Source organism: Rattus rattus, chromosome 14 (genome assembly GCF_011064425.1).
Source record: "Rattus rattus isolate New Zealand chromosome 14, Rrattus_CSIRO_v1, whole genome shotgun sequence".
In the NCBI taxonomy this organism is placed as follows: domain Eukaryota; kingdom Metazoa; phylum Chordata; class Mammalia; order Rodentia; family Muridae; genus Rattus; species Rattus rattus.
The window spans coordinates 76,202,754-76,225,088 of NC_046167.1; the positions used below are offsets into that span (position 1 = coordinate 76,202,754).

The following is a 22,335-nucleotide window of genomic DNA, read 5'->3' on the forward strand; positions in this document are numbered from 1 at the left end:
AAGACATCCAATTTGGTTTTTTCTGTTTGGATTTTTCCATTATGGACACATAGAAACTCTTTCAGTGTTTTCTGGGCCTGTGTCCAAGTGCCCGAACAACTGTTAGTATTTACAGGGAGGCTGAGGGGCAGGCAGATTGAATGACCTTTTGAGATCAAAGCCACAAAATAACTTGCCTTTCTCTGTTGTTAATTTCTTAAGTAGGTAACAAGTTTTTAAAAATTTTAGGTTCGCTTCATTTGGATAAAGATGTACCCTGACAAAGGGTTAGAGATCGTGGGTTACTTTATTTGAAAATGAGAACGCATTAACTTGCAAATCATAAATGTCTCTGATGAAAAGGACAACCTCCCATCATTTGTGTGACAGCCTGTAATTGTCGCATGTGGCCACTAGATGGCACATACTCCATGTTATAAGTTAAGCTGCCATGGCATAATTAACTATAAAGTAGAAAGCCAAAGAAACACTCAGCTTTCTTCAGGGTGGTTCAGGAAAGTCAGAAAGTGATGCATAAGGTCCGAGATGGCTGTAAAGATGTCTCCCAAAGCTCGTCATAGAAAACACAGAATGACAGGAGAGTCCCCTCACTAGAGCTCAGCCTACTCATCTCTGTATGGCATGTGAAATATGTTTCATAACGCAAATAGGTTTTTAAAAATATATCCTAAACTTAAGTTTTAAGCTCTGACCAAAAATATATGTAAGCTGCCTCTTCCTAGGCCCCAGGAAACCAGCTTCTTTGGACTGAAACCATTAAATCCTACCAACAGGGTATTCGAGAATAGACCAGGCAGGGAGCTTTCAATCACTGGGGGTCACATGACTGTACTGTCCATTAACTGCTAAATGTACCCTTAACGTTTAGGACAGTGGTGGCCTCCTGTTTCTTAGGTGCTCATTACCAACTGTGGGATGAGGATGGTGGTGAGGAGGAGGGTGAGAGGTCAGCAGGTGGCGTGTGCTGCTGAGATGTCTCAGGCTGAGGAGGTCCTGAGGCAGTTGTCACAGAGTAGTTCTTAACTGCTCATGGAACTTATTCCCACATACAGGCTTATCATAGAAAACGTGGGAATAGCAGTAGTACAAAATAAGTAAATAAAGTCTGCCTACAGCCCATGCCCAAAGAGAACCACTGCTGGCATTTTACGTGTGGGTTTTTCTAGGTACCAAGTGCTTTTCTTTTTTCTTAACCTAAAGGAATGTGCCACTTTTTTGGAGCAGCCCCAGACCTCTTGTTTGCCTAATAATCCAGAGTTGTTATTGATAGATGCCTGTTGTACTTCACTGTTTCATGGTCTTTTCCTTTTATAGCCTCAAGCAGCCTGCCAACCTGCCATCTTTAGAATTGTTGATGAAATGTTCAGGTAAATATCCTGTCTTTGGGAGCAGTTGATCTCTGGCTGGTGTGGGAGAGTAGAGGTTTGCACTCTTTGAGTAGTTAGGGCTGAAAGCTCAAAAGTTGCTTTTCTTTGAAAAGGCAGCCTCAGGAGTGTGGTGGCATTCTTTAACCTGTTCATACTCGAACGATGATAGAGAAGTGGGATTCAGTTGGGTACGGAAATGTCCATGCAGCATTTCCCCAGCTCAGAGGAAAGAAGCAATACAGCCCCTCACCACATGAGGGCTGGCTGGGCTTTGTCACAGAGCTAAAGAAAGCCAAAAGACACAAAACTGTTCCGAAGAGCACGTAGATCCCACATTTCAACAGCATGGCGTTTTTATTTTAAAGACGCAAGTCTTAGGACCTTGTGCTGCTTTTAGAGGACCAGTAACCAGGAGAGTATAACACGCAAGTTGGCTATGCTCGGAAGTCACGAGAGCTGAAACTGTGGATTCCTAAATATAGTGAGGGTTGGAGCCCCAGGAGCTAGGTACGAAGGCTGTCAGCTGCCGGATATGGATGTGGGCAACTGCATCCAAGTCTCTGGGAAGCAGCCAGTGCTCTTAACCACTGAGCCATCCCTCCAGACCTAGCAAAGGAGCGTGTGTTTGCTTGGTTGTTTTTCAGGACAGGGTTTCTCTGTAGTCCTGGCTGTCTTGGAACTCAGTGTGTAGACCAGGCTGGCCTTAAACTCAGAGACCCACCTGCCTCTGCATCCTGCATGCTGGGATTAAAGACAAGCGCCACTGTGCCCCGATATAGGAAAAGGATGTTTTACAACCAATACCTCACCACTTGTGTTGCTCTTGAAACATACCAACTCCTAACTTAAATGGCCACAGATATAAGAAGACAGGAAGTTAGTTATATAAAAAGGCATGGAAACCAAACCAAAGACATCTAATTCCGCAGCCCCACTCTGGTGACCGACTGAGTATGTCACTCTCCAGGCAGCTGTGTCCACTCGTGAAAGCAGAGCACCTGTTGCTGGCACTGTCTGCTCTGTGAGCACTGAGGTGCCCATGGGAAGGCCATGTGAGGCGGCTGGAGGGGTGGCTGCTTCCTTCTGCCTTCTCAGGAGTTGCAGTCTGATGAACTCAGACTAGGCTCAAGCTGTGGCATGGGCTTGTGATGTGTGTGGAGCAGCAGGGCGCTGTCATCTCCCTTTGCTTTTTTCAGGTTTGTGCTACTGGAAACTGATGGGGCCCCAGCAGTGCTAGCTGCTCTTCAGATTTTCACATCCTGCTTGGTAGAAGCTCTGAGGAAAGAAAATAAGCAGGTACACCCTCCCACCCTCCCACCCCTCCCACCCCTCCCACCCTCCCGCCCCATACCCCCCTCCCACCCACCCACCCTCCCACCCCTCACCCCCGCCAATGCTGCTTAGTCCTTCAGAGAGGAGGCTGCTGCTGCTACAGGCACTGGTGATGCACTGAGAGGATCTTTATTCCGACAAACTGTTTCTCTGGTGTTGGAGACCACCTACAGCCTCACACGTGCTGGGCGCATGCTCTGATACTGGCTACACTCCCAGACTTGTTTCCAGAAATGTTGGTGTAGCCTTGTTCACAAAGGACCACTCCTGCAGAGATGAAACATTTTCACTGAAAATAACTTAAGATTTTGTCTGTCTTCCCCATGCCCTGTTCCTAGAACCATTTGCCCACTGCTGTGTCTGAGTGTGACTTCACATTGGCCAGCTCTTTATAGGGAACATCCCCTGCCCTCTGTGTTTGTCCTTCTGTTTGCAGTTGGCCCTGTGGCTAGCAGGAGACATTATGGAGTCTACCTAGGATGTACTGTAGGAATGGCAAGCTAGGTGAGGTGTTCTCAGTGGTCACTGTCTTTATTTCCAGCAGAGCTCCAGGAGAGAGAGGGGTTGGGAAAAGGGAGGCACTTGAAGAGTCAGTGGAGGTTAAGTTGCCATCAATAGACTAGAGGACTCTAGGTTCCCATCAGCAGAGGCTGGACAGCAACTGTGAGGGCAAACAAAGCAAGAGCTCTTCCTGTCTACAGCTTTGGCTGTTGTAACCAGTGGCCATGGGGAAAATACTTATGTGACGCTTGCCTACTCAGAGTAGCTCTGGTTCTAGACATCTTTCTGTGAATTGTGGCCCAGTCCCTGTGATGCTGTCAGCAGTTTGACTAAGGGCAGAGCTAGGGTGCTCAACCCACTACAATCCTACTCAACCCAAGGCTGTAGAGCTCTCTCTGGTTTTAGCAAATGTCTCTGCTTTCTAAGGCAACCATCCCTTAGTCTTATCATCCCTCTTTCCCTGGGGAAGTTAAATAGATGGAGCATACCCAGCCTGGCATCTGGGAGGAGACCTCGGCCGAAAGGCACTAGCTGGTACTCACTGTTGTGAGTGCAGCTGTAAGTGTGCTGTCCTCCCTCACACACTCTTGGTTCCCCAGGGAAGAAGCAGCCTCCAGCATACCTCATCCTTAGATTCCCAGACTGTCCAAGGTGAGACTGAGGACTAGAGAAAGTGTTTTCCTCAGCTTAATTTGAGTGTTATTCCAGGTTTGCCCTGAGTCTCTGCTGGCCTTGGTACTGTGGATTTGTACTGGAGTAACGGTGCCTTTGGTTTAGAATAGAGCCTGCTGACCACATGTGTCTAGGGGTGAGAGTGCTAACACCGGGGCCTACACACAGGCACAGAAGTCGCCTGACCTTCACAGCCTTCACATCCACATGTGATGATTTGTTTTGTCTTCCTAGTGCTGTCCCAGAAAACCTACCTACTTAACTGTGACTGGCTCACTCATCCTGACTCACGTGCACACTCTGACCAGTCATGACCAGTCATGATGCTGTCCTGTCTGTGCTGACCCTCTCTCCTTGGCTTCACCTATTAATAACAGAATATGTGGCAGTGAAGTCACCTCCAGAGAACACTTGAGCCACTGGGGGTGGTGCTGACCCTTGTGTGCTCCTCTTCTGCCTGCCTCCCTGCCTCCGTAAGCCCATGCTGAGTTTCGCATCCCTTACTCCTTCTCTTTCTCCAAAATACTTTGATTAGCTACACAGGACAACAAAATGGTTTTGGCTGGGGCTGCATCTGCCCTTTATGAGACACACAAAGGGCAGCACATGTGTTCCCTGAGCCTAGCTCTACTCAGTGCCTTTATAAGATGGTGTCAGGCTCCTGATGCTGAGGTGAGAGGTGGCTTTGTGGCAGTTCACTGCACAAGTGGAGCACAACACAGCTATTTTCTAATTCCTGGCATTTGGGCTATTCGTATTTCTGCTGTCTGTTCTAAACATGCTGTGACGAATATTTGTGGGGTAACAAGAGTTACCTTGTGTCTGTTTATGGGGTACAGAATTCAGTCTCACCAGATCTGCCATGCTGACTTCTAAGTATAGTGCTCTCCTAACCCACTCACGTCCCATCATCAGGGATGGTCGTGGGTGCTTCTTTCTTCTCTCACACTTCCCTGTGGGTAGCATGAGACAGCATTGCGAGTGTGCCCTGCTTGTAGGAAAGGACTGGAGCTTACGTTCTCCGCTTGTGCAGTGACTGGAGTACAGGCAGCCACAGGTCAGGATGGGCTCCAACGGCTGAACAGACAGACAGTGGATTGTGCTGAGTCGCCTACAGATGGAGTTTTCACATGGGGCAGGATATTTTCTAAAGAGTCTGACAAAGCTGACAGGAACAGGAGGGGTCTCAGCATAGGGACTCTGCCCACTTCTCACTAAGGCCCCAGGGACAGCAGGGCAGTGGACCACAACTCAGAGTGCTCCTGGGACTTCTGAGGTAGGTAACAGAGGCTAGTGAAGGAGAGAAGCAGAAGGGACAAACGAAAACCACGTTAAAAAACAGATCCAATCCCAGCATACTGAAGGGACGTTCATCATGAGAGTGAAGTGATGGAGTGAGCAGGCAGGTCGGCCTGACGGGATCTGAAACAAGACCAAGTGTGTTGCTTCCAGACACTGAAAGGAGAGAAAAAGAACGTGTAGCTTCTCAGGGACAGAGAAGACTGTGACTCCATGACAGGTTTAGACAGTGGCATTCACAGGGACAGGACGCCAGTTCATCAGGAGACATGCCAGTCACAACAGGCAGGGATTCAGAATGCACGAAGCAAAACTGGTGGAAAAAATGGACAAGTGGAGTCCCACATACAATACCTGGAAGTGAGTTAACTGAGGGCACCCAAAGCAGCCCCAAATACAATACAAGAAGCCACGTGCAAGAGCCTTCAGTTCTGCTCCCTTGGCCTGCCTTCCTGCTCCTTGGCTCCTCCCAGGCAAGCAGCAGTCCCTCTGCAGGGCTGGGAATCAAGCCCCACTCATAGGAGACCTGGCCCCTGCAGCAGGCTTTCTCAAAAGCAAATGCATAGGCTGCTTCTCAGACTTAGCTGGCATAAAAAGGACCTATAAAAGTCAGAAAGCAACTGGAGAACCCATACTAAGAGTAGTTAAGCCAGCAAGAGACTGGCAGGACACACAGAACAGAGTCTAGAGACAGCCCATGCATAGGAGCTTTGACAGGGACTCTAGGGCAGCATAGTGAGGGAGTGTGTAAAACAACTCATTGGGGTAGGCGGGGTGAGGGTGCCTCAGATGGAAGGACTGTAGGCTTCAGTAGAAAGGGTGAAGCCGTAAAGCCCTTAGGAGAAGATGTAGTAGCAATCCTTTGTCTTTCCCTCTCTCTTTCTCATTTTGGTTTTGAAACAGGGTTTCTCCATGTGGCCTTGGCTGTCCTAGAAGTTACTCTGTAGACCAGGCTGGCCTTAAACTCACAAAGATAGATGTGTCTCTGCCTCCCGAGTACTGAGATCAAAGGTGTGCATGGCCTCCCTCACTCCCCCGCACCCCCTGTAAAGCATTGGATAATGAAAGATTTTCTAGAGACAATGCCATAAATAAATAATAAAATAAAACAACAAAAAACAATGGCTATAGTTTTAAAAAATGGATAACTTGAACTTCATTAAAATATAGTGTCTGTTCTGTGATAAATGCCAATGAAGATGAACTGGTTGTTCAGTGGCTTAGAGGAAATGCAGTATTCATACTGGAAGACTGGCTCATAGCTTCATAGGAGACAACAGTCAGTTTTTAATGGACACACACTTTGGAAAGCTATTCTAACTAGCACTGAGCACACGAACAGAGTTCAGCATCATCTGCCTGCCACACAGAGCAGTACGTTCCAGACTGTCCAGTAATGGCAGATAATTCTCATCCTGTAGCCATGGGAATGGAACCCTGTTGGCCTTGAAAAGTCACCTTTTCCATTGAACTTACTCTAGAAAGTAGTAAGCCCTGTCCACAAAGGTAGACACGAATATCAGTAGCAGCTTTAATTCTAATAACTTCCGACAGCCACGCTCACACAAAGAGGGTATAAAGCAAACCCTGGTGTATTCCAGCCTTCTAAGCAGTGCAGAAGAGTCCCAAGACCACAAAGATCAGGGGCAGAAATGTGCATACTTAGTGTATCTCTATGGAATTTGGGGGTAAGTGATAGAATTATTGATCTCTCCTGTTGAAATAAAAGTATCAATTAGGGTCAGGAGTTCATTTTGAGTCATAGGGAAGTAAGTCCCCAGGGTGATAGTGTTCTGGGTCATAATGGGAGTACTGGTCAGGTGGATTTACATACTCACCCAGATTATCAAGCTGTGTACATACGGCAGGTGTACCTCTTATGTTGTGGGCTTTACCTGATCTTGTTTTTGTTAGTTTTATTTCAAAAAACCTCTGTGCCTTGGGGGAATGCTAGTAAATACTGCCGCATGTTCTCACCATAAGAGCTGCTTGCTAGAGACTTTCATGGTCATGAATGCCACACTGAGAACCTGAGTCCAAATGTTTACAGCTCTCTCTGCAGTAGAAGATAGTGTTTGTGGCTAGGCCTCTGAAAGGAGGAAGCAGCACAATAAAGATGGCAGGAAGATAATGTCATTTCCCTAAGCTCAGAAAATGACTCTTAGATTTTTTTTTTTTTTTTTTTTTTTTTGGCTGTTTATGAGAGTACTGGAAGCATGTTTGTAAAAAGGATCCATGAGGATACACTCTGCCTGTGTTAGTGCAGTGGTCACTAGGGCTGGGGCAGGCAGAGGTTTATATTATCCTCACTTCCTCGCAGTCCCAGCATTCATGCCATTTCTGTGTTGACTCTTGCAGCTGAAGTTTGCCCTCAAGACCTACTTTCCCTACGGTGCTCCGTGTCTTACTGCAGCGCTGTCCCAGCAGCCTGAAGGTGAGCTGAGGTACCTGTCTCTGTCCTAGCGACTTGTAGGGATGAGCATGGCGACCCATGGCCCTTTCGTCCTGGGCCTTCTCTTCCTCCTAGGTAGACAATGTGCTTGTCCATTCAAGCTCTTTGGGGTTCAGTTTGTGTGTAATTTCACATGAGAAACCTGCTTTGCTTCCCAGGCATGAGGAAAAAGAAGGTAGCCTGTGATAACAGCTTTGCTGAGGCTGCCAGAGACAGGCTAAGTCAGAATACAACAGTGTCCTTGTTTGTTTTCCCTCCTTTGCTTCATGCAGCCGTGTTACAGAAGAGAGGATTAAGTGAAGGGTGAGGCCTTGTAATTGGGGGGAGATTGTTTTTTCCCTCCAAGGAGAAGATTTTGGAAGATTGAGTAAAATTCTATTGTTAGACCCCAGCCTTTTCTGATTCATCTGCCAGTCTGCTTCCCAAGGCCATGTCTGTAATGATTGGTGTTGATCTCTGACTGTGTCTGTGAGCTCATGTTGAGGGAATGCCTCAGCTACAGAGCATAAAGGAGCCTTTTCCCTCTGATGAGACAGTCTGCAGACAAGGCCTGTGACTGGAAGAGGAGGGATGGAGAAGGGCTCATGTTTCTCTGCTGTGCCACTGTGGCTTCTTTCCCCATACTTGAGAGAGATCTGTTTAAGGTAAGTAGCCTATCCAGAGTTCCAAAGCATTTTACAAAGTCTAACTACCTTTTCCTTTGTCTATATGATGTAAGGTTTTGCCCAAGGTGGCTTACACAACGAAGCCCTCTCAGCTAGAGCTGGGGTCCAATGAGCACAGTGGCCTCAGTAGGATGTCTGCACAGTGGTTTTTAACCCTTCTCCTCTACCGTACCTAGGAATAGTCATGCCATCTTTTTACTTCTTGTTTGCATTCAGTGGGGACAGAACAGGAAAACTTTATTAGTATACTAGACAAGTAAAGACTACAACTGTCCTGGGCTCTTTGTGTAAGTCTGAGGCCAGGCCTGCTGGGAAGCAGTCTGGGCACCCCAAAACACACTGGAGATTAGGTTCCCGAAACTCAGGTCAGTCATGGCCAACAGCATGAGTTTAGGCTGTCTGCTCTCCCATCCCCTAAAGTCAACAAGTGACTTTAAGCAAAAACAAAGAAGCTCTGTGTTGATCCGGAGAACAATTTGCATACCTTTGCTCTGGGGGAAAGTTGTATATTTTAGTACTTCATGTTCATGGTGAAGTCCTGGAGGCATAAAAAGTCACTGCTAAGCAATGACCTTCAGGGGCTACAGGAAACGAAAATTTGGAAGAACTGCTGTTTGCCTTCAGAAGTTAAGTTACAGGCTGAGGGAGGGGTTGCTGTGTGCCACAGGTCTGCATTGTGGAGGAACAGTGGTGACCTCTCCACCTCAGGTGTTGTCATGGGGTTGATTATAACCACAGATACATGCAGGTCAGATGTTTAAAGGCAGGTGTGAAATCAGACCTTATCAACCACCTTTGCTTGCATGGTTCTGTGTGCGCTCTCCCTGGCCTGTACTGTAAACCTGGAACGCCCAGCCTGATCACACTGCAGAAAATAGTTGAGTGGGATCCCTTTGTATTTTGATGTCACAAATTTGAGATGGAGCCAAAATGTGGTAAAAAAGAAAAACACAGGATACCTGCAGCAAGGCAGTCTTAGTCCTAGGGTAACTGTGGAAGGAGTCTTTCAGTGACCTGTGTACACCCCCAGTAAAGACATCTGAAACCGGGCATGGTGGTGCAGGGCTGTGGTACAGGGTTGCAGTCCTGGTCCTTGGAAGGCAGAGACAGACAAATAGAAAGTTCAAGGCCAGTCTAGGCTCCATAGTGAGTTAAGGGCAGCTTGGGCTGTAGCAGCTGTAATACATAATAGTAAGACCCTGTGTGAAACAAACAAGACAACAAAAGAAACTTTGAAGTCTGACTCAGAAGCAGATCCTGGCTGAGAGAAGTATGACGTGGGCTCTGTGAATGGCGGGGGCGGGGCCTTTCAGCACAATGCTTTCAGTCTAAGCTTCAGGCGTCTCCCCATGGGTTTGGCTTTCCGTCAGTTCCCTCTCTGACTTCTCTCCACCCACAGCTATCCCACAGGGACATCGGCTCCAGCCTCTGCTGCACATTTCCCAACTCCTCAGAGAAGCAGTTGAAGACTGTACTGATGGGTGAGCAAAGCCTGACCACCCTGACCCTTTCACAAGTGGCCTCCCTTTGGGCAGGTTGGCAGCTGAAGGCATTGCTCGTCCCTCCCAGACCAACAAGTACATATCCCCACTGTGCTGGATGAGAAATGGAGGACGTGTGGGGCTGCAGCATTGTCTGCATAGAGGTGGTTCTAATAAGGGCTGCACTAGAGTTTGACCTATGCAAAGGAGAGGGACCCCCCAGCCCCCACCCAGAATGAACAGCGCCCACGTGGTGCCCTGGTTCCCTACCTAGGAAGGAGCCTGAGCTGCTCCTGGTCAGTAGCAGGAATGTTAACTGTTGTATCCCACCCTGTTTTCATTGTTTTCCCCTCTGATTTCGCTCCAGAGGCTAGAGAGATGGCCGAGTGATTCAGAGCACGTGCTGCTCACGGTCTGTCCCTTGCACCTACATGAGGTGGCGCACAGCCCCCTGTAACTTCAGTTCCAGAGGTTTTGATACCCCTTTCTGGCCCTTGTCACATATAAACACTTACATGCCCAGTCACATATAAATAGGCACACTGATAAAGTACAGATAAATAACCGTGTCTCCAAAGCTAGCAGGCCTGTGCTAGAATAGATGACTCTGCAGCATGGCATAGGCCTCCTCTAGGTGCTGCTCTCCAAAAGCATTCCTGTGCAGGCCTGCCACCATCTCCATCCTGTCTCTGGCCTCTTAGCTTGCCCATGTTGAGAGCATAAATGGCAGCTCACACTTTGTTGGCCCGAGACCCTCTTGTTCCTCTCCTTTGAGATTCCCTGGTCTGCTAAGACTGCCCTCAGCACTAGGGGCTACTGTGCCCACATGTGTGATTGAGTGCTTTGGCTGTCAGTCACTCCTCCCAGTTGAATTTTTTTAATGTAATAGTGAATAATTGTGTTATGCATAAAGTGGATCTGCAATACAAGCCTCCCACCTCAGCCTCAGGAATATGGAAGAGGGAGTGAGGTGACTGTAAAAGCCAGGTGACCGGGCTGTCAGCTGTGAGCTTGTGTCTTCTACACAGACAACAAGGAAGCTGCACCCATGAAGTCTTAACAATGTGGTTGCTGTAGTGATTTCAGTGAGAAATGTTTCTCATTGGCTCTGGCATTTGAATACTTGGTCCTTAGTTCCAATTGAATTCTTAAAACAGCTCAGACAAGCTGGTGTTCAGGTGGGGTCTCTGAATGTCAGTGCCTGTGCTATCTGGGGGCTGTGGGGTCTACCTGCAGGAAAGGCTTTTAAGATTAAGGAAGGGTAGATTAAGACTTTTTTCTGGAAGAGGAGCGGTAAAGGCCAGGCAGATCTGTGCTATGGCCTGGGGCTCACAAAGATACCTGCTCAGTATCCTTGCTGATGAGGTCTGTGAGAAAGACAGAGGGAGCCCCTGGCCCTTCAGCTCTGTGCAGTGGTGGGCTGCTCTCCCTCTGACAGGGATTAAGGCTGAGGTAGTACCTGCCTTCCTTTTCCTCCATTGTCCTTCAAACTTGATTTAAAACATGTACATCAAATGTTCTAGGGGTGGTATTAGATAGCAGTGACCAGAAGGCAAGAACCACGCTTAGAACGTGGGGATCCTCATAGGCCCAGTGTAGGCAGACCTACAAAGGCCATGATTCTCCTGTCCAGATGAAGGTTCCCACCAGAGACTGTAGGCTGTTCTGCTCTTTGTCTCTTAGGGCAAAGCTGCCTTGCTGATACTGTTAGGGCTACATTGATGGAACAGTTTCCACCTTTAATACACATCCCTTCCCCCAGATTCCAGGAGGATGAGAGGACAGCTTAGAAAAAGTTTTGACCTTCCAGCCTGATTGTCTACAGGATGACAAGAGAGAGAAACCAGGGCCACTTGTCAGAAAGGCATATTGTGCTGTCCTGGAGGCCAGAACATTCTCTGACCTCATGGAGCTCTTTCTCCTCACCGTGGAGCCACCTTGGCAGCAAGTTTTAGGGTCTCACTATGCCTCACAACCTGCCCATCCTCCTCCCACCCCGGCCCCAGTCTTTGTTGGAGCCTAGAATCCTATAAAGTCCCTGTAAGTCCTCAGCATGAGACTTGGGAGGGTTCTTCTGGTTATCTCAGGATGGGCTTAGGGTGAAACAAAAGTTTGTTGAATTCAGTTTGTTGATCTGAGGGTCTTTTTTTCAGTGGGAAAGAACAACTTAAACTACCAATTTGTAAACATTAAAGTTGTTTTGAACAGAAGGAAGATGGGTCCATCCAGGTGTGTGTCTGTTATGTTCCAGGTCTCATCGAAATCCCTTTGAGAGCTGGTTTTTGTTTGTTCACTTTGGAGGATGGGTTGATCTGGCTGTGGAGGAGTTGCTGCTGAGGGAGGAAGCTGAGCCCCCTGCAGGCCTTCTGTGGCTCTTGGTCTTCTATTACAGCCCACAGGACAGGAGTCAGCAGAGAGAGCAGAGCATGGTAAGTGTAGACCCTACTGTGCTCTCAGGGTTGAGCCTGGGAACAGAGAACAGAAAGGGAGCTTGATTTGGTTTACCTTTATACAGCTCTCCCAGCCCAGGCACCCAGGCTCAGAGCACTTGTCAGATGTGTTGGTGATGTGTGCATATCCATTTGGGCTGAGCCTACAGCCTGTGACCTTCTTCTGCCTCCACAGGGACCTGACAGGAGGCTGCCCAGCCGTCAGGCTGGTCTTGCTCAGAGCCTTCAGTTTACAGGGTTACTTGATCTGTTCTCCCCAGTGTCCTCAGTTGCCCTGATTCATCTCCTCACCCCAGGGCTCTATACTTTAGGAGATGCTGTGCAGGGGCAACAGCTGCTCTGAGAAGCACTCTCCCAAGGCAGAGACCGGCTCCTGAGCCAGCCAGTGTCTTCTCTTGCCCACCGGCAGCCTGGTTAGTGAACTTTCATCTCACCACTTTCCAGCATCAGTCAGAGTCACACTGAGGTAATCACATGATTTAATCACTTGGGTCATATGAACATGGTGTCCATATACAGGACTGGGTAACTGTACACAGCAAATATGCTGTGGGTTATGTAGAATGTAGCTATTTCAGGGAGCCATGCTTTCAGTAGAGCTTTGCCACCTCCTTGCAGACATTTATGCTGGCTTTTAAAACTTCAGTCTCAGTCTGGAGAGATGGCTTAGTGATTAAGAGCACTCACTGTTTTTTCCAAAGGACTCAGGTTCAATTCTCAGCACCCACATGACAGCTCAAAACAGCCTCTAACTCCAGTTCCAGAGGATCTAACCCCCTCACACAGGTACAAGCAGTAACAAGTCTTCAGTTTCTAGTGCTTTTTGTTGACTTTAGTAATAAAAGGAATGGGTCTCAGTGTGAGTAGAACAGTGCTCTTGTTTGTTCCCAAGTCAGAGGCTAGTGCAGTCTTGTATTTCGTTTGTTTAAAGCAGTGCTTCTCAACCTGTGTGTTATGACCCCTTTCTGGATGTCAAATGACCCTCTCATGGAGATCACCTAAGACCATCAGAGAACACAGGTATTTACATTATGATTCATTACAGTAACAACGTTCTAGTTCTGAAGTAGCTATGAAAGTAATTGTGTAGTTAGGTCACAACAACATGAGGAACTGGATGAAAGGGGGGTAGCATTAGGAAGACTGGGAGCCATTGGTTTAAAGGCTTCCATAGTGGGGTGAACATGAACCTGGGAATTTTAAAAAGTGGAAATTTGAGGATGATATTGGATTAGAACAAAGCATTTTTAAAGAAGTTATAATCTACATATGTATTTGAAGATCAATGCTTAATTCAAAAGAAAACTTTCTTCACTTTAAAATATCACATTCGGGCTGGTAAGATGGTTCAGCAGGTAATGCCACTTGCTACCAAGTCTTAAGACCAGAGTTTGACCCCCAGAACACACAGAGTAGAAGGCCCAAACGTATCCTCTGACTTTCCCAAGTTGTGTCGCACATGCACCCACACACAAAATAAATAAATAAAAATTCAAAAATATGTATCACATTAAACTGATTGAGGACAGTCCTAGTTCACTCATCTTATTGTTGGTAGGATCACTCATGTACGAAGCACTGTCGTTTCTAAAGCCCTTTCATTTGCAGTTTGTATTAGATTCCATGTAAACTAAACTGGTAGATTTGGGTTAATTTATATGAATCACAGATACTAGCAGAGACTGACTCTTGAAATACAGAGTATCTTGTAAGATTTAAGTTATAGGGGTCAGCAAGATGGCTCAGTGAGTAACCACAGCAACCACCAAGCCTGACGGCCTGAGTTTGATCCTGGTGCACATCATGGAAAGTGGGAACTAACTCCTAAAGTTGTCTCTGACCTCCATACATGCATTGTACACCCGACTATAACATGTGTGCATATGTGCACACAAATACATTTAATTTTTTTCTTTTTAGAACGGACTTAATTTATAGACAGTTCTTCATTGGTACATTTTCCTACTAGCTAGCCTGGATTTAGGAGTATGTCTCTTTCTTTAAAAGTATACCTTGGTCTTATATGGGTGATTAGATATTTGAATAAAAACAGGTTTCTCCATTCAGAGTATTTCGCTGTCATCTGTCTTTACTCCTTACTCCTAGAAGCCAGAGTTTCCCATTACTGATGCCTTGGTGTATGTCACACTCCAGGAAGGTGGCTTCCTAAGTATTAATGTAGGTGTTTTGTGTAGCTGGGTTTGGGAACTTTAACTCCTTGATCAGCGGGGGGTTGAGTACAGGGTGAACTGCATCACAGTGCACGGGCATAGTTGGATTCTGGAATTTGCTGATGTTTGTACCTTTGCTTTAACTTAAAAGCAGTAAGTCATGGTTAGTCACCTAGCTGCAAGTGCTATGCTGACAGTCTCCTCTGCTGGTCATACTTGGGATACAGGAATGTGGGGTAAAAAGCATATTTGTCCTACCTGGGTAACACCTGCTACTGTGTTCATTCTGCTTTGGCTAACTGCATTGGATCTTGATTTTTTTAAAAAGACTGTAGTTAATGTTCTCTTAGGCTTAGTCAGGTCCTCAAACCCTTCAGACACTGGCCTGTGACGTGTAAGAATCATCCTGGAGAGGCAGAGGTACACACAAAGCTGCTTGCACATGTTGGACATCAGAACCTATAGCTGCAGGAGCTGACATAGCCTGAGCTCAGTGTGCTATATAAGTGGTGCTGTGTCCCAGCCATGGACTCGTACCCTACCAGGAAGAGTCCTACTGCCAGATGTGCTTAGGAATGTAAACTGCAGGCACACTGTGGAAGTGTGAGAGAGGAGCAGTAACAGTCTCTCCCAGTGTGTGGAGCACAGGTTGCTTGGGCTCCATCAGATGGTGCTGAGAGGTAGGCTGTTTTCCCATTCTTTACAATGTAAAATGAAAACACTTCATGAAGAATAAAAGCCTTATCTTTCACTTCAGAGAACACACATCTCCCCTATAGAAGCTTCTGGACACAGAAGGCATGTGAGAGGGAAGTCAATGTAGACAAACAGGATTGAGTTTGGGGTATGCAGGTCAATAAGAGGGGAGAGAGGAGACTTCTTCATCAACTAAGGTGGTGGCCACGCGGGGAACACTGCCCCTTTCAGTGGGAAAGTCCTGTGTTCCCTTTCTCATGGTCACCCTTGTGGTGCAGAGAGCTCACACAACACTCCTGTGTGCTGCTGTCTGAGACAGGTGCATTGAATGGACCTGAACTTGCAGGAGAGAAGCAGCTCTCAGAGACCCACAGGGTCAGACCAAGGAGCCTTTCAGCAGGACAGAGCATGGATATGATGTTCTACAGTGCATCTGCCTCGGATGCCCTTGGCTTCTACCTTGTTCTGTTAAACACAGCGTGGGCTGCTCTTGAAACGAGCAGGAGTCTCAGCATGAAATAAATATTTTTTATGCAAAAACAACCCACGGACTTAGAACAACTACTGTTATTATGTGGATTCCACAGCCTTGTGCCCTCTGCTTAAGCTGTGACTTGTAGGAACAACTGTTCCAGTGTTTACAACAAAACAAACGAGCTTGTGTGTGTGCACGGCCTGTGCCTCCCTCACACAGCCCAGGCAGGGGCAGCCCTGCATTCTTATCAGCACTGCCCAGCGGGGCTTGGGGCACTCATTGATTATGGCTATGGTCAGGGGTCTTCAAGGGGCCTTTTGTTTTTTCCCCACAGTAAGAAAATTCTGACCCCCTTCTGCTGAGGACTTGCCTTCATTTCCTTCCATACAAAAAAGGTCAGGTCCTGGCATGATGCCCCGGCTGCTTGGTGGGCAAGAGGAAGGAAAGAAAGGCAGGAAATTTCCATTACATCCATTTGGGTTTATGTGGAGCTGTGTGTGAACTAGCCAAGTTTGTTACCTGGCTGTTTCTCACTCTGGAGCTTGAAAGCATCATGTTTGTCCTTGAGTCTCTTGTGTCCTGAGTCTCTCTAATGGCTCAACCCTCTGAACTTGTATTACCCAGGTAGAGTTGAAGGTATTAGTCAACCGTCTCCTGATGCTGCTCAGAAGTGGCCCCCTCTCAGCTATGGACCTGCTGGAAGCAGCTGAGAGCCCCAGGGAAGACCCCAGACCTGTATGTGGACAGCTGGTCAGACGCCTTCTTCTTAGTCTCTTGCTCTGGACCCCAGAAGGCCATGCGATTGCCTGGGAAGCTGTCACCCATGTAAGTCGCTCTCTTTTCCAATCTGTACTTAAATTTACACTCTAAGTGAAAGGTAGATTATCTCCTTGAGGGCCCCGGCTTTTGAGATCACAGGCCCAGGATATGCTGCCCCAGGGTATGGAGGTCAACAAGGCCACAGCACAGACCCAGAGCATACCTGTGCTGTACAGAGGTACATGGAGGGGAAAGCATTCCTGCAGAAAGGAAGTGACCTTATGTGCACACTTGCAGGTGCTGTTGGCACCACCCACAGTGAGAGCTGGGTATCCTGCTTCCCATGTTATGGTCACTCTGCCGTGACTTGGGGAGAGAAGTCAAGCTCCAGGGACAACATGCTCCTTAGTAGCCACAGTGCTTGAAAGCATCATGTTTGTCCTTGAGTCTCTTGTGTCCTGAGTCTCTCTAATGTCTCAACCCTCTGAACTTGTATTACCCAGGTGGTAATACAGAAAAAGTATTGTTTAATATATTAGTTTCTTATGGCAGTGACAGAATCTGAGAAAACCAACTACAAAGGAAGAGTCAAGGAGGAGTCCTGGGTTTTACTTTCACTTAGCTTAGTGGTGTTGGCCCCACCCATGGTCAGGCAGATCTCTGTGGCAAGAATGTGTGGTAGTGACTATTACCCAGGGTGCCCAGAAAACATGAGATGGAGACATGCTTAAGGACTCATGCTCCAGTGACCCATTTCCTTCAGATAGTCTCTGCCTCCTGCAGCTTCCAGAGCCTCCCAGATGGTACTACCAGCCAGGTGCCACGCTAGCTTATAGTCTTTTGGGAAGACAAGTTGTCAAAACCATAACAGTTAGAAATTCTTGTAGAAGCACACATGTCATGATGGCTTTGTAAAGGGGTCAGCCAGAAGTGAGTCACATCTGTGACATGAACCTTGCAGTGACAATTTGAGTATGACACCAAAAACAACAAAAGGACAAGACAGCTAAATTGGACTACACAAAAGTTTAAAACTTGTACATCAAAGGATATCAAAGTACAGGGTGATTCAAGAATGAGAGAAAGCCAGGGTTAGGATGCACCAGGTAAGAGTTACTTGTTTAGAACACATACAGAATTCTTATGACCGACAACAATGCTGAACCATCTAGTGGAAGAAGGGTGAAGGGATAGGACAGACACTTCTCCAGGAAGCTGAGCGAATGCTCAGAAGCACCTGGGAAGAGACCCCTGGCACTACTGTTACCAGATCACACACCTAGATGTGGCTACTTCAGAACTAGTAAAGCAACATCTTGAGGTCTTTCCAGTAAGGAATGCTACAGTGATGCAGCCACTCTGAAGGAAGTAAACTCTCACTCTACTGTGGGACATGGTGATCCTGTCCCCAGGTCTCCCAAAGAACTGATGGCAGAGACTAAAATAGATATCTGTATCTTAGGATCTGTGCTGTTGACAGCAGCAGCAAGGAGTGCATGCCTGGATAACCACAGGTACCTGTGCACACAAACCATGCATTACCCTTTGTCCTTGAAAGGACGGCACCTGTTACAACATGGGTGAACCTTTGTGTTTTGTGAAATCAAGTAGTTGCAAGAAAACTCTTACATGCATCCACCTGTGTGAGTTCTTTGGAATAGTCTGACTCACAGAGGCAGAAGTGGAGCAGAGGCTTCACAGGGCTGGGGGTGGGTGGGTAGGGAGTGTTTAACCTGTGCAGGGTGTCTGGAGATGGGTGGGGGAGATGGTTATACAACACTGTGGATGTAGGTGGTGCAGGCCCAGCATATGAGATGAGGGAAGAGGAGCAGAAGTTCAGGGTCATCTTTAGCCACAAGAGTTGGAGGCCAGCCTGAGCTACATGAAATGCTATCTTAAAGCAAACCGAAAAGGTGAACGAACATTGTCAACCATAGGAGTTTTATTTTCAATTTTTAAAAAATGATTAACATTATGAAATTACCTATCTTGATGAAGTTGTACATACAAAATAGCATTCATACAGCCGCCAAGTCCACTCAAGAAAGGGCTGTTCCCCGAGCCCCGCCGGGTGTCGATCTCAATGTGAACACTAGGGAGGAAAGTCAGGAGGCAGATGTGTCCCTGCCAAGAACCCTCTATCTGTCCTCCCATGCCTGTCCTGCATTGGGGCATCTCAGAGCTGGTCCTGCATAAGAATATATTCAGAAACCTACTGAGCATGGTCTGGTCCTAAAAGACATCAGAACATGGCACTGAGGGACAGTCACCAAAACAAATGTTGCCTTGTCATACCTTGATCTGCCATGTTAAGTGAGGAGGATGTTGGACAAGTATTGCAGTTATGAACAGGTCCCGACTCAGTAATTCCACCTGAAAGTTCTGAGGCTACACTGTAAGTGTTCTGCATACACAGTTACAGTCATTGGTGTGTTAATTAGACTAACTGGGGATCACATCACAATGTGGACATCAGAATTATCAGCCAGAGATGCCTCAGTGTATATAGTCCACTTGAAACAGGAGAACTCCACATGCCTCGGGCTTACCAGCCAACAACTCTACTGCCAGGCAAGCATGGTCACCTAATGTTACATGGACAGTGATTTGGTGTGGTCTCTTGGATTTCCTTTTGTGTTGATGTCCCTGAGAAAAGCACCAGGGAGGAGGTTTATTCTAGCTCACAGTTCCAGGGTTCGGTCCTAGAACTACAGCTTAGAGTACAGAGAAAGCCATACACTGCTTCCTCTAAGGAGTACGTCATCCAGGCCTCTGTCTGGCTGCCAGTTGCTGTCCTTACAGACACAACTGTCACTAACATACATCCTTCCTTTTGAGGAGGCTTGGCCCAGTCAATGGCTGTTGTTGTATAAATATGTAAATAAATAAGTATTGGTTCTTTTACCTGCTTGGTTCGCACCCCGGTGTCCAAGATATCTGCTAGATATCTTGGTGGAAACACAGCCCAGCCGCACACTTTCCTACACTCAAACCCTCACATAAAAGAACACACAACACAATAATCTTTGACCCAATTGGTAAGATATAATTGTCTACTTAAACATACAAAGCCCGGTACCATCCATCCCTTAGGAACATTGGTAACAACCTGTAAATACACAGAGCAGAATCTTAACATCACCTGCCATGGCTTCTCCCCCTTTCCTCCGTCCTGTCTCCTCCTCTTCCTTCAAACTTCTCTCCCGCCCATCCTTCCTTCTATCCTGTACCTGCCTCACCTGTGACATCATCCCACAAATGGCAAGACTCATCTGTCTACACTATACGCAGCTTAGCCTTTTGTAAAAGGGCAGTTGTGGGTATCACCACCTGAGGACCCTGCCTTAGGGCAGATTATGAGTGTAAACACAGAGCTGGCAAAAGCCACTTCCAGGAATGTGGTCTGGCCTCTCTGTCAGCAGCAAGCTTTGGAGATCTGGGTGGACACTGGAGTGGGCAGCAGCCCAGTTCCTTAGGACCTCCTACCACCCTAGCACTCTCCATGCAGGCATAGCTCTCTCCTGTGGGCCTGGGGGATGGGGGAGGTTGGCTCCTGGTCCTTTCCGGCTTTAGCTTTCTAAGTTGGCATAGTCCTCAACAGCTATCTGCTCTGGCTGTTTTTTTGTTGTTTTTGTTTTTTCTTGATAAACACATGCTCGTTCCCTCACTGGTGCTAGGTTGGGTGGACTTAGAGCACCAGTTTGTGTTTGGACCCTGCACCATCCTGTCTGTCCTCCTTGCACTTTTGTGAAGCTCGTTCCTTCCCATCAGCCTGGTTGCAGTATGAGATCTGCTCTAAGGGTTCTGCGTTTACTGTGTGATTTGACTCCACTTGAGAAAGGTTAGGCTGTGTAGTGACTACCTACCTGCCCCTGAGTAGGTGGCAGTCTGTGCCCACACAGGGTCTAGACATACATTAAGTCTTTAAGGTACCTAGGGATTGATTCACCCGGAATGACAGAGGCTGCATCTAAGGTCACTAGTTGAGAGTCCTAAGCTGCCGCCAGGCCATCTCAAGCCCCGTTACCTTCAGCAGCATGACCAAGGTGTGCAGATGTTGCGATCGCAGCTCTCCCAAGCTTTGTTTCACTTTTCTGGTGGTCAGAGATCGGAAGGCCAGGAATGAAGGGTTGCTTAGGCTGTGGGCCAGTGAAAGCTCAAAGTCACAGTTAGGGCACATCTAAGGTCACTGTTCACCCTAGAGAAAAGTCTGGTGAGACAAGAGGAAACTGAGTGGGGCCAAATCTGCAGGATCTGTATGCACCAACACACAACAAATATGTGTCTTCCTCCACACTTGGGTTCTTTTTTTTTTTTTTTTTTTTTTTTTTTTTTCCCGGGGCTGGGGACCGAACCCAGGACCTTGTGCTTCCTAGGTAAGCTCTCTACCACTGAGCCAAATCCCCAACCCCCACACTTGGGTTCTTGAAGCTGCTGTACCTAAAAGGAATCCCAGTTGTGCCCTGCACGTGCACAGATCACGTGCCAGTCTTAACCTCCCATCCTCTCAACTGAGGTTCCTGGGAAAGAAAGTACCGATGACACAAGCAACAATGTCTCAAGGCTGTAGAAAGTTAAATTACCAACCACCCTGCCTGCTGCCCGGGAAGTGGATATTCCAGCAATGTCGTTCAAGGCTGCTTGTGTGAAAGCAGGTGGCCTTTGCAGAGAAAGTCAAGTAACAGGCGTTGTCTTGCTCCTCACAGCACATAGTCCCAAAGCTATGACAGTGTTCTGGGGGGTCCTTGCTGCCTCCACAGTGCTTGTATGTGGCTCTGAGCGCCTAAGACCACCTGAGGCCTCATGGGAGAGGTTGGTCTTAAGGAAGGAGCCCCTGGAGACAGACGTGCTTTGGTAATTATCTTGTGAACAAGGCAGAAGTGACCCATGCTTCCCCATAGCCTTCTGCTGAGTGCAGTGGACGGAGGGTCTTGAGAGATGTTTTCATCTGACCTTTCTTCCCTTCTTGCAGATGGCCCACACGGATGCTGTAACCCACGAGATTGTTGGCTTTCTTGACCAGACCTTGTACAGATCACATCATCTTTGTGTTGAAGCCTCAAGAAAACTGGCTAGAGAGCTCCTAAAGGAGCTGCACGCTCAGGTCTAGCAGGCCACACGGAATGTGTGGACACCTGCAGGAGGCACCTGTCTGGTGAAGCTCCCACAGTGGATGCGATGCTGTTCCTAAGGCAAGAACAAGTGAGAGTGGGACGTCCGTGCCTTGGCCTGATGGAGTGATGTGTGCGACCAACCATGCACTCTATACTGCTTGGCCCAGGACGTCCATGAGTATTATGAAGGGAAAGGCCCAGACTGCCTGTTGTGACAGCCATTCATGACAAGAGCTAGCACTGGCTGATGTGCTGACTCCTTTTATACCTCCCACTCTGAAGAAGGTGCTCGTGACGGTGGGAGGACGTCCAGTAGCAGGAGACATGGGCCCTGCAGGAGGTGAGGCTACACAGGGATAACCTGCCTCAGCCGTGACTGTGGCTCGGTGCAGGAATTGCTGCAAGGCACCCACTGTAGTGGGAGGAGCAGGGATGGCCAGGGAAGGGTCATTACTTCCTCCCCTAAACCTCCAAAGAGCCAAACTCTGCTTCCTGGGTGACCTTTGTGTAGTAAACAGGATTTGGAAACTGAAAGTGAGTCTGTCCTACCTCGCTGTGGATGGGAGTGATGGGCAGGTCTGTTGTTGATTTTCTAGTGAGAATGTATGGCAGTGAGCAGTGTGTGGGCAGAGAAGACCCCAAGCTGTGCCCCTCCTGCAGATCTGCTCTGAGAACCCTCACCCTACGTGCAGATAAGCTTCAAGCCGTCTGATGGCTGCGCTCGGGGCCTGTGTGGTGTGCAGGGCCTGGGCCTGGGTTTTCTCTTTCGTTTGCACGTCCAGCGTCCGCCAGTCAGCTGCCAGGGGAAGCAGTGGATTCATCCTTTATACCGACCTGAGGACGGCTCACAGCGGAGTGGAGCTGAACTTTCTACTTTTCATTCTGAGTAAAAAGTTGTTCT

General features: G+C 47.7%; 1 protein-coding gene across 1 annotated transcript in view; it reads left to right on the plus strand.

Annotated features, from left to right (window-relative positions):
• Positions 1–21,968, plus strand: part of Fancc (FA complementation group C) — an 81,746-nt gene extending 59,778 nt beyond the window's left edge. Inside the window, 9 exon segments of the mRNA XM_032884500.1 lie at positions 1,315–1,367; positions 2,564–2,663; positions 7,530–7,605; positions 9,688–9,769; positions 12,021–12,198; positions 16,186–16,386; positions 16,443–16,487; positions 16,490–16,558; positions 21,293–21,968. Coding sequence (XP_032740391.1) covers positions 1,315–1,367; positions 2,564–2,663; positions 7,530–7,605; positions 9,688–9,769; positions 12,021–12,198; positions 16,186–16,386; positions 16,443–16,487; positions 16,490–16,558; positions 21,293–21,430 — 942 coding nt within the window. The 3' untranslated portion in view covers positions 21,431–21,968.
• The last annotated feature ends 367 nt before the right edge of the window (positions 21,969–22,335 follow it).